The sequence below is a fragment of the Carassius auratus genome, chromosome 8 (assembly GCF_003368295.1).
Source record: "Carassius auratus strain Wakin chromosome 8, ASM336829v1, whole genome shotgun sequence".
Classification (NCBI taxonomy): domain Eukaryota; kingdom Metazoa; phylum Chordata; class Actinopteri; order Cypriniformes; family Cyprinidae; genus Carassius; species Carassius auratus.
Window position 1 is genome coordinate 23,421,400 of NC_039250.1, and position 12,689 is coordinate 23,434,088.

Genomic DNA, 12,689 nt, shown 5'->3' on the forward strand with positions numbered 1-12,689 from the left:
TTCTTATCTTAGTTTCCTTCTTGATTTACTGTACAAAGCCTTATCACATACTAGAGTGGTTCTGCTGCAGGACATATTGATCTCAATGTTTTATATGACCTGAGGAAAAAATATTTTCCTGCTTCCCCAGCACCCCAGGGGCAGTTTCCAGCTATGAATGCAGTTCTCTGAGCAGTATAACCATTGAAGGACCCCTGCGAAGAAAGACACTGCTGAAGGAGGGGAAAAAACCCACTGTACGTGTGCATTTAAATTGACCTGTAAAATGTTTAATGTTAAACATAACCCAGTATTTTTGTGCTGTAGCCCACTTATGATCAATAGGTTACCTTGGATTAGATTAGATATGGCTTTGATGCATTTGTACATCACTCATTATTATAAAGTTAAGTTAATTGTCAGTATAAACATAAATTAATTATTAATAATTAATAATTAATTAATTATAAACAGTATAAACAAATGAAATGTATTGTACATTTTATCTAGATTTATTTCTAGTTTGTTGAGGCTTATACCTACTACTCTTTGTTTTTATCAAACATGCAGGTTTGATAAGTAACTTACTGAAACAAGTTTAAGTTTGCATAGTTAAAGGGATAGTTCACCCAAAAATCTAAATTATGTCTCGTTTGGAACGACATGAGGGTTATTAATGACATAATTTTGATTTTTGGGTGAACTATCCCTTTAATCTAGATTTAAACTGCAAGAGTGTGTCTGCCTCCCGAATAATGTTGTTGATATCTGATTTTGATATTCTAGGTATCATCAAATTGCATGATTTTTGAGTTAGTGTTGGCAGTATGGTTATGTTCTGGGCAACACTCCACATGACTGTCCATGCAGTCATGCTTGGACAGAGCGGGGAGGGCAGCAAGACAAACCCCCCCTGGGGTACAGAACAGAACCATTATATGCATACATAATTACAATTAACAATTACATGAGTTGTAAATGAAACATGCTTCAAAGAAAGAATAAAGTTAGATCGGATTACAGGTTCAGTTGGTGGAGTTGAGGTTGGAGGAGGGAGTTAATTGCAAGCAGCGATGCGATGGAAGAGACGCTGAAGAATGGGAATTTAAATATACATCATGTGATAGGTGTCAACACTGGATTGGTACATGTCAGGAACAGCTGAATGTCGGCTAATGCAAGCGTGACTAATGTGGCCTGACTGAACTAATGCAATGCTGAATTAATGAAAATTAGCATACATTTCTCACTAGCACAGAGTAAGCCTAATTCACACAAATTCTTTCTTTCTTTCTCTGTGTCTCTGTCTCTCTCGCACTCTTTATAAAACTTCATTAAAGGAGGGGTTAAATGCTCGTTTTCACTCAATATCCTGTTAATCTTGAGTACCTATAGAGTAGTACTGCATCCTTCATAACTCCAAAAAGTCTTTAGTTTTATTATATTCATAAGAGAAAGATAGTCTGTACCGATTTTTCCTGGAAAAACCCGACCGACTGGAGGCGTGACGTGTGGGCGGAGCTAAAGAATCACGAACGCGAGTAGGCTTTTGCGTTGAGAGCGTTTGGAAGCTGTGACACCGTGAGGAAAAAACCAACCAAAACAAATCATGGCTAACAGTCAGATTCAGCCGTTTATTCATGATCCAGAATCAGATCCCGAGGCTGAAACTGAACGAGAGCAGCAGCAACGACTCGCTCCGAGCGGGGCTCGAACCCGGGTCTCGGCATAGAAGGCGGACGCACTAACAAGAAGGCAGAGATATTTGAAGCAGTTTTACTCACCGCCTGCAGTTCCAACCCATGATCGTGGCCCTTTTCGTTGGGATTGCATCATCCTTAAGAAATAAACGATACGCAATTCCAGCGTCAAACTGGGCCATGTTTGTAAAACAAGCATCTTCGAAATGCAGGGAACAAACACAAACACTTGCACAACTCCGTTGATGCTCTGTAAAAATAAACACCATCCACTGGTCCCTTAATGCTGTTTTTTCTTTTTTTTTTGGTAATCTGTGCAGGGTTGTCTTGCCCTGGCAACCAAAAATACACTTCTTTTGTGACATTTCGCGACGCTCTCGCTCTGATTACTGAATGCCTCTGCTCTCAGTGCTCTGCTATACGGGAGCACGCGCTTTGCCGGCAGACGTGCCCTAGGACCCATATAAGGAAATTCCGCTCCATCTAACGTCACACAGAGCCACACTCGAAAAAAACTTTCCGAAATACTCCTTCAAACGTCCAACTTAATTTTTGAAACTTTGTCCATGTTTAGCATAGGAATCCAACTCTTTAACAGTGTAAAAAACTCAGTATGCATGAAATAGCATTTCACCCCCCCCTTTAATAACTGCATTCGAACCATCAACGGCTCAAGCCTCCATTACCAGCGTTAAAATAACTTTTTGAAAATAGCAAAAGAGGCATTAATGATATCTTCTACATTAATCATTAACGTCTCGGTTACGTACGTAACCCTCGTTCCCTGATGGAGGGAACGGAGACGTTATGTCGACCGACAAATGGGGTCTCACTTGGGAGGCCAATCATCTCTGAATTTAAGAGAAAACGCCAATGAAAATTGGCTAGTGGATTAACATACCTGAGCCACTCCCGTGCCGACGGGTATAAATAGGGCGACAGGTGCATCCACTCATTAGGTTTTATGCTGAGGAGCCGAGAACGTGTCCCGGCAACAGCGAATGGTTCAAGGTTGTGGCATGGGGACATAACATCTCCGTTCCCTCCATCAGGGAACGAGGGTTACGTACGTAACCGAGACGTTCCCTATCTGTTGGTCACTACGAGTTATGTCGACCGACAAATGGGGTCCTATGGAAAACGCCACAACCTGAACCTCGTCACAACCCTGTGGCGCTGCAATTGTTGACAAGCCCTGGTGTGCCACAAAAGCTACGCTTAAGGTCGTAACCTTCCCAAAGCCCCAGCGCAAATTCACTGACCTTGGTACCGAAGGGGCCAAAGGGTGAGTACATCGCTGCTGGAAAAGGCCATGCTGCTGTTCCGTCCACATAAAGTAAATGGAAGGAATTTCAACCTTCGGTGAAAGATTGCTTCAAATCTTCCCTATTTGTTATTTCAGCTGGCAAGACAATGGGGAAGCGAGCCTTTAGGAAAGGCCGCTACGGAGACCACATCCTACCCGTAGGGAGGTGACGTGAATACACATATGGGATTACCCGTAGGGAACCCAGCCATATGGACACCTAGCCCAGTACAGGGGCTGACCGGCTCCGGGCATGCTAACGCCAGTACTGGGCCTGGCGACAGACTGCTCCGCCAAGTCTGACGCCGAGGTTGCTGGAGGATGCTCGACCAGGGTACGCCAACCGGGGAACTCTACTGGGAGAAGAAGGTGCTCACATCCCCGTGTTAGGGGGAATGGCGCAGCAAGCGAGACACCCAGCCAGCCCTTCCCACCAATTACCTGTTACCCAACACACGGGAAGAAACTGGCACTACACGGAGGTTGTAAAACCTCGCAAAGGTGTTAGGTGTCGCCCAGCCCGCAGCTCGACAGATGTCTGCCAGAGAGGCGCCGTGCGCCAACGCATAGGAGGAGGCCACACTCCGTGTAAAGTGGGCCCTCACCCCCAGGGGACACGGCTCACCTTGGGAATGGTAAGCCAAGGCGATGGCGACCACTATCCAGTGGGCCAAACTCTGACAGCCTTCCCCTTCTGCTGACCTCCAAAGCAGACCAGGAGCTGCTCAGAGCTTCTAAAGCTCTGGGTGCGGTCCACGTATATGCGAAGCGCTCTTACAGGACACAGCAACGACAAGGCTGGATCTGCCTCCTCCAGGGAGTGGTGGGAACCTTGGGCACGTATCCAGGCCGGGGTCTCAGGACAACGTGAGAGTAGGCCGGCCCGAACACAAGGCACTCTTCACTTACCGAAAATGCTTGGAGGTCCCCGACCCTCTTGATGGAAGTGAGCGCGATCAGGAGCGCTGTCTTGAGAGACATGAACTTCAGCTCGACCGAATCCAGCAGCTCAAAGGGACCCCTCTGAAGTCCCGCCAGGACAATAGAGAGGTCCCAGGAGGGAATCAGGGGTGTCCTAGGAGGATGTAACCTCCACTTCACTTAGGTCTGGCGCGTCCCGTCTAGAAACCACACGTGGACGTTCCAGAGATCTGGACGCGGGTGCCAAATGGTGCCAAGCCCCTGACAGAGAAGGTCTCTCCTCAGGGGGATGCGCCAGGGAGGGGCTGTCACGAGGAGCATGAGTTCCGAAAACCAGGTCCGGGTGGGCCAGTAAGGCGCAACCAACAGTACCTGTTCCTCGTCCTCCCTGACCTTGCACAGTGTCTGTGCGAGCAGGCTCACTGGGGGAAATGCATACTTGCGTAAAGCCCAAGGCCAGCTGTGTGCCAGTGCATCTGTGCCCAGGGGGGCCTGGGACAGGGAATAGTACATCTGGTGCGGACCAACACTTGCTTGTCCAGCACTAGCGGACGAAACCGTTGCAAAGCTAGATGCACTGCCAGCAACTCCAGGCAGTTGATGTGCCAAAGCAGTCGAGGTCCTGTCCAGGACCCTGAAGCTGCCTTCCCGTTGCATGTCGCGCCCCAGCCCGAGTTGGAGGCATCTGTTGTGTCAGCAACGTGCCGGGACACTTGTTCTAAGGGCACGCCGGCCCATAGAAAAGCAAGGTCCGACCAGGGGCTGAATAGGCGGCGACACATCAGTGTGACGGTGAGACAATGTGTACCGCGGCGCCATGCCCATCTCGGGACTCGGGAGTGTAACCAGTGCTGAAGTGGTCTCATATGAAGCAACCCGAGCGGCGTGACTGCGGCTGCGGATGCCATATGCCCCAGGAGCCTCTGAAAGTGTTTCAGTGGTACCACTGTCCCGCCTCTGAAGGAACTCAGGCAGTTCAGCACTGACTGGGCACGCTCGCTGGTGAGACGTGCCGTCATACTCACCGAGTCTAATTCCATTCCGAGATAAGAGATTCTCTGCACAGGGGAGAGCTTGCTCTTCTCCCGGTTGACCTGAAGCCCCAACTGACTGAGGTGCCGGAGCACGAAGTCCCTGTGATCGTACAACTCTTCTCGGGACTGGGCCATAATGAGCCAGTCGTCGAGATAGTTGAGGATCCTGATGCCCACTTCCCAGAGTGGGGCAAGGGCACCCTCCGCGACCTTCGTGAAGACACGGGGGGACAGGGAGAGCCAGAAGGGGAGGACCTTGTACTGCCATGCCTGACCCTCGAAAGCAAAGCGCAGAAACGGTCTGTGACGAGGGAGATAGAGACATGAAAGTACGCGTCTTTCAGGTCGATCGCTGCAAACCAGTCCTGGGACTGGACGCATTTGATAATGCGTTTCTGCATCAACATCCTGAACGGGAGCTTGTGTAGGGCCCGATTCAAGACTCGCAGATCCAGGATAGGTCGAAGGCCACCGCTTTTCTTGGGCACGATGAAGTAAGGGCTGTAAAACCACGTCCTCATCTCGGCTGGAGGGACCGGCTCGATTGCATCCTTCGCCAGCAGGACAGCAATCTCCTCGCGCAAGACAGGGGTGTCCCGGACTGCCACCGAAGTCTCGAGCACGCCATTGAACTTAGGGGGTCGCCGGGCGAACTGAATCGCATAGCCGAGTCGGACCGTCCGGATGAGCCAGCGTGACAGGTTGGGCACATAGACAGTAAAAGAAATGGACACAGCGACCCCATTGGAACTCAATTGAGACAAGTGAAGCCCATTTTTAGCGTTTTTTAGTACTTCCGTTTCTGATGCGCAGACTCAAACGAAGCTTGATGACGTCAGCAACCTGTCTGACAGATGTAAATCTTCTAAGTGGCTGTGCGTGCAAACTCCCCTCGTTAATCTTGCAGAGATGGCGAGCTTGAGCGGGGAGTTCTTTGTTGTGAGTGAGCAGGAGTAAGTATTCTGATTAATTATTTTGTATAGTATTTTAAAATGTAACGCCAGTACGCCATATTAAGTTAATTGCCTGCGAGCTTCTCCTCCTGTCTGTACGTTAATGCGACAGAGAGACGAGTGGTTATAACGCAAGGGTTAGCCTATTTTTTACAAAAACTGTTTCTACGGGGCCATAATGTAACATAGAAGGTAATGGAGCCCTTTATACATTGTCGTGTATCTTCAGAAATAAATAATGGACAAACGGAGTCTTTAAACACCTCAAATGTTAAGTTATTCGCTGTCAAAGTGACGCCAAAATGAATGGGAGTCAATGGGAATGCTAACGCAAGTGAAGTTCTGCTAAAGGATGGCAGCCCCCACCCGACTTCAACTTCCGGTCGAGTTCCTTGCCCCCTGGTTGGGCAGTGCAAGCCACGATCCCAGACTCCATACAAGTGGCACCAAAGGGACAGTCGACATACCCGCAGTGGTGCAGCGAAGGGGAGTCGTGCCGGAAGGCCCAGAAGGCACTGCGTCCTGGGTCATCACAACCACACTCCCCGTGTTCCCGGAGGAACTGGCCAGAGATGCGAAGATTCTCCACCCGGCCCTCCTCCGGGGAAAGGAGTGGCACTGTCTTCGCCATCTCCTGAAGAGCAGTTCTCCGCATCTCCGAGTTGCCCGTGTCAGGGCCGCTTAGTCGACTTCCTCAAGGACTTCGCAGCCGGGAGTGACACGGGGGGCGCCGCTCTCCTGCGCGGGGCTCGACGCGCCGGCCTCAAAGAACTCTCAGCACAGGGCGGAGCTGGTGTGGAGGACGCAGGGGGGCGCCCTCGGCAACGAGCAGGCTGAGGCACTGCCTGCGACGGAATGGTGGCAACCGGAGGATCACGTCATGGCGAGATGTGCTGTATGGCATCAGTCTGCTGTTGTTCTGTCAGGAACTACTGGGCACAGCCCCTGACAGCGTCGCCACACAGGACAGCCTGGGACATGGGAGCATCGAGAAAATGCACTTTGTCAATGTCTCTCATACAGACCAGGCTGAACCTGAAACGGCACTACTGGACCACCAGAGTGGACATCGCCTACCCGAGGGACTGCGTTGTGACTTCCGTCACCCAGAAGGGGGAGTTCAGTCGCCATGCGCAGCTCCTGCATCAACCTCGGGTTGGTCCTACCCTCGTGCATTTGTTAAAGCCTTGGCTTGTTGGGTTTGCAGGATAGCCATGGCATGCAAAGCAGAGACAGCTTGGCCCGCAGCACTGTAAGCCTTGGTAGCAAGCGCGGCCGACAGTTTACAGGCCTTGGGTGAGAGGCGCGGACTATCCCTCCCAGTGGCGGCGTTTTGCGGACACAAGTGCACCGCAATCGCACTCTCCTGCTGGGGAATGTCAACACACCCCTAGCTGCCCGCCACTGTCTTCATGTCTACATCACTTCCCCATGCACATCCGGGAAAAAGGAACCAGAGTAAAACGCGGTTGTGAGTCGCGCTCCACACAGAGAACCAATCAAACAGCCATGAGCAATCAGGGCTGGGCGGTGCATTCACCTCCATCCTGATGCTCACAGCTGCCCGGCCAAGCACGGCTGTCAACTCTGGGTCCAATTCGGCAGTGGCGACAACACCCGAGGGGGGCAGCCCTGCCGAATCTTCATCCACAGAGGTCAACAGCCCATCCCCGATGCTGCAATCGACATCTGATCTACGGCGGCAAACTGAATGACCCGTTGGGACTGCCATAAGACAGCCCAGCAAAATCACCCAGCAGCCGCACAGGACAAACACTGCGGAAGGGGTAAGAGGTCCGTGGGGCGTGGCCCGGTGGAGAAGCTCTCACTGTCACCTTCAAATCTCCCAGAGCACTAGCCGGCGGTCCTCTGCTCGAGACAGAGAAACCAGAACGGGTAGTGACAGAGGGGTCTGCTCCTTTCCCTTGAGACGCGATCACAGCGTTGCCATGGTCACACACGCAGTGCGTGCATGAACCATCCACTTGTTGGACGTCCGTTGTCAGAGAACAGAAAATGACCGCATCCAGATGGACGCGGATGAAACGGCGTCTTGAAAAAGATGCGAATTGTCCGCGATTTGCTCTTTTAGGAAATCTGCTCTCTTAGTTGAAGCGCCCAGGAGAATCGCTGAAAGGGACACCGCTGTTTGCGCCGTACCGCCAATCAGAACAGCTTCCCGACACAGCAGATGAATGGCTTTGTGGAGTATAACAGCTTTCATACAACCACTCGGCTCCGAAGCAAAAATCTAATGAGTGGATGCACCTGTCGCCCTATTTATACCCGTCGGCACGGGAGTGGCTCAGGTATGTTAATCCACTAGCCAATTTTCATTGGCGTTTTCTCTTAAATTCAGAGATGATTGGCCTCCCAAGTGAGACCCCATTTGTCGGTCGACATAACTCGTAGTGACCGACAGATAGGGAACATTGGTTCTGTTCTGTTTACCCTAGGGAGGTTATTTATGCTCTCCTTGCTCCTATCTAGGCAGGCTTTTATCTCCTAATACCCCACAGATGATGACGTCCAAAACCATTTGTAGTGCTGCCAGTCTTGGCCAGGTCTTCATTGTTGGAGGTCTAAATTTAAGTGTGACTGCCCCAGTTGATAGTTAATAAAGAAATTAAGATGGGTATTAAGTCCATAAAATAGTCAGGTCTGTTTGAGTTTTTAGAGAAGAGAACTTAGTATGTCTCTTAAGCTGATTTGCACTTATATTTTCTTCATATCAGCTCTCATCCTGGAAGCGCTACTGGATTGTCCTGTCTGGCTCCATTCTCATCTATTTTGGTTCTAAAGCTCTAAGAGCAAATGAGCGAAGACATGTAAGTGATGAATTATTCTCTCAATTTAATGTGAAAACAGTTTAGTGCCATCTAAACTAGTATTCAGACTTTAACTGGCGTAATATTAAAAATAAAAAGTGTTGCCTATGATTATGCTAATTAAAATGATTTAATTATTTCAACCAAGCTACTAGGGGAAATGTCAGTACTCTTTTGAAATCAAGCTTCTTGGCTTAACCTCTTTTTAATTCTGCATTTTTGTCTCAAGTATAAATCCAGGCCATGTAAAAAGATCACACTTACAGGTTGGATGGTGGTTCTTCCAGAAAACCCTGAACATCCAAACATTTTCCAGCTCACTGATCCTGAAAGAGGTACCATTTTCTCATGTATGAACATATCATTTATGTGACTATTTCACGCTGTTATAGAATAGCTACAAAATGATATTAAAATGCTATTTTTCATGTATTACTTCATACGACGTGTATGTTTCACATAAAAATGTCTTTGTGCTTTCTACTTTATATTTTGATTCAAAACAAACATTAGTTTCGCAATCAGAAAAACTTGCATTAATTGTGTGGCATTTTAAAACTCTCACCAACTATCACTGAAATGTCATGCCAATGGTGTGAATAAGAAACTTTTGGAGTATAGCATTGTAAGCATCAGAAATGAAAGAAAACTGGAACATTGTGAAAGATCATCTAAAAGTGATTTTTTTTGTCCCACCAGCTATTGTTTTTTTTTTTTTTTTCTTTTTTAAATGAAGAGTAACACATGTCATGATGAAGTTTCAGGAAAAAGTTTGAATCAAACTGCATTATCTTGATGTGTTAGCACTGGCTTCATGTAGACCTAGATATTTTTATAATACAAATTATCTTCTACTGAATGATGACCAAGTCCAGATGGTTTGTTTAAACGTGAAAATATTTGACATAAAAATACATAGATTTGATTCAGCAAATTACTTTTTGGCTTTAGAAGTGACAGATTTGCAATGAATAAACCCACACAAGTTCAATCTGTGGTTCAGGTAATGTTTACAAGTTCCAGACTGGATCACGTTTCTCTGCCATTATCTGGCACAGACATTTAGCCGAGGCATGCAGGAGTACAAGACCACAGGTAAGGTGACACAAAAAATTATCAAGTAAAATAAATATGTGTAATTAACAGGGATATGGAGGAATGTCACAATTATTTCCACAGATACCAGCGAACCTCATGTCCTTTGAATAGCTGCTTTTTGGGAATTTGAATACAGATGAAGGGAATAAACTTAATGGAGAAAGACATTGCAGAAGAGTTTATGCCAGGTGCCAGCATGTTGGACCTAACATAGTGTCATAAATGTGGCAGCTCTACAGTCCAAAATATTGTAGATACAGCTGCACTGAGAGAGGATGGTTTTGTGTCTTCAGTTTAGTGATAATACTTTACAATAAGGTTCAATTTGTTAACATGAGAAAACGAATAGTCCACTCAAGAATGAAATATATACACCCTCAGGCCAGTCTAAGATTTACAGTAGATAAGTTTTTTTTTTTTAGAACAGATTTGAAAAATTTGCATCACATCACTTTTTCAGCAATGCATTCTCTGTAATGAATGGGTGCTGCTTCTGGCCAAAATACCAGTTTATAATCCATAATAACACTGTAGTGAAAATGTCCTTCCCATGTTTAGAAATGTAAACAGCACTTGATCTAAGCATAGTTCTATTCTGATTCAGAATGTTTCACTGAAAAAGCAATATCATGGCTAGAGGACTCATATTTTAGCTGGAAGAAAGTTAATGTTTTTTTAAAAACGTCTCAGATTACGAATGTAACCATGGTTCCCTGAGTAGGGAACGAGACACTGCGTCCTCTAGGGGTCACTATGGGGAACACCTCGTCGTGACCCGTGTCTGAAGCATACATTGAAAAAACACCAACAAGTTGGCTGGGGACAACCTCTGCCGTCATTACCGGCACGACTATAAATAGGCACAGGGCGAACACGTCATTCACTTCTTCGTCTGAAGCTAGCATCCAAAGCATGGCAGGGAGCTAGAGGACGCAATCACATTCATAACCTGAGACATTCCCTTTCAAGGGAACTTCGAACTGCATCCTCTAGGGGTTGCTGTGGGGCCGCCATGCTGAGGGGAGTGCAGGCTAGAATCATGGCAAACACTAAGTAACAACTCTACCATTTCCATGGGAGTAGCCCCTGAGATGTTTAGACGGCTGTCTGTGACAGATTAATGGGGCTTTTATCAACTCAAGAAAGGGCACGAAGCCCTCACCATATAGGATTTTAGAAGGAATGCAGAATACTTGCGTGTGAACTTACCACAGTGTGGATTTCAGAAAGTGTGCAAAGACTTCACGTGCACACTTACCATAGCATGGATTTAAAAATACTGTTCTAAGGAGGGGCCCCAGCCAACTCAAGTAGCGCACTCATAGGCGACCCTTCTTGGAAAAGGAGAGCACTGCTAAACTACCACGAGAATCGCCCAAATAGCCCCTCATGTTGAATACACACAAAAAAACACTGGCTGAATGGAGCCCAAGGAACCAGCATCTAACCATCTCAAGAAAGGGTACGAGGCAGAGCACGTAACCCTTATTGGGAAGTCGTGGCCTAATGGTTAGAGGGTTGGACTCCCAATCGAAGGGTTGTGGGTTCTAGTCTTTGGCCGGATGGAATTGTGGGTGGGGGGAGTGCATGTACAGTTCTCTCTCCACCTTCAATACCACGACTTAGGTGCCCCTTGAGCAAGGCATCGAACCCCCAACTGCTCCCGGGCGCCGCAGCATAAATGGCTGTCCACTGCTCCGGGTGTGTGTTCACAGTGTGTGTTTTCACTGCTCTGTGTGTGTGCATTTCGGATGGGTTAAATGCAGAGCACAAATTCTGAGTATGGGTCACCATACTTGGCTGAATGTCACTTCACTTTCACTTTCACTTTCACTTTACCGTACAGGATTTCATGAAGTACGCAGAGTCTTACGTGCACACTGACCAATATGTGGTTTTGAAAAGTACACAGAGCTTAGCGTGTGTACCTAAAGGTTCCTAAGCATCGCAGAGGCACTGAACCGCACGGGAGAGGCGAGCTCAAATTTTACAAACTTCTGGCAAGGGGAGCATCACCTGAGGCAGCATATACAAGAAAACTTCTGTAACTGCCACCTGCCATCCTCTCATTAGCCGCTTTTGCGCATCGCCTCGATGTCAGCATAACGCTTATGCCGAAACCGATGGATGCGAGAAGAAATGGCCTCTTCCATTTCTTTTCGATCGCTGTATGGAGATCAGGCAGAAAAGGAAGGCTCACCTGAGCTGAAGGGCTGTGGTCAGAAAAATAATGCTCATCAAGGTGGCCTCACGGCGTCACCTTGTTAGCGCACTTTCATGGCAAGTCCAACTTTGCTGTGGCCCAATCCATAGCCTCCAACAGCTTTAAATACACAGGGCAGGAGGATTGAGAAGGCTCATCCTCACCTTCTTCACCATCCTCAAATATCTCTCGCTTTTCCTGGGTAAAAACCAAGCAGAGCACTAACCTCAGGATCAGAAAGTGTTAAAGATATCATCCTCCCAAGGCTCGCTCTTGTCCGCCGCCGATGAGCGCGAAAGGGAAAGTCCCTCTCTAAACCACTCAGACAGATCCACCTGTAATTCTCACAAGCTCATTCTCCTCTATGCTTCAGGGGCGGTGGTCCTGTACTGGGAAGCAGATAGCTGCTTTTTTTCCTTTTTTTTCTCAGAAAGGGAGGCGAATGAGAGTTTTTTTCATTGAAAAAATGCTCACAATGAAAGCAGATTGCATCCTCAAAGACATAACGTGCGTGCTCTTCACCCAAACAAAAGACGCAAAGAAAGATTGTGTGTGTCATCGTGTGTCAAATAACGCTGACAGAGATGCAGACATTGTCTAAACACTTACTATTAGTCGCCATGATAGACAAAAGAAAGATTGCTCTTACAAGTTCTTTCAAATGCAC

The 12,689-nt window shown here is 47.6% G+C and overlaps 1 protein-coding gene across 1 annotated transcript in view; it reads left to right on the forward strand.

Annotated features, from left to right (window-relative positions):
* The window catches only part of LOC113106828 (ras-specific guanine nucleotide-releasing factor RalGPS1-like), a 104,330-nt gene extending 93,824 nt beyond the window's left edge, over positions 1-10,506 (forward strand). Inside the window, exons 17-21 of the mRNA XM_026268845.1 lie at positions 131-236; positions 8,629-8,721; positions 8,951-9,056; positions 9,725-9,816; positions 9,901-10,506. Coding sequence (XP_026124630.1) covers positions 131-236; positions 8,629-8,721; positions 8,951-9,056; positions 9,725-9,816; positions 9,901-9,930 — 427 coding nt within the window. The 3' untranslated portion in view covers positions 9,931-10,506. The remainder of the gene's footprint in view (positions 1-130; positions 237-8,628; positions 8,722-8,950; positions 9,057-9,724; positions 9,817-9,900) is intronic.
* The last annotated feature ends 2,183 nt before the right edge of the window (positions 10,507-12,689 follow it).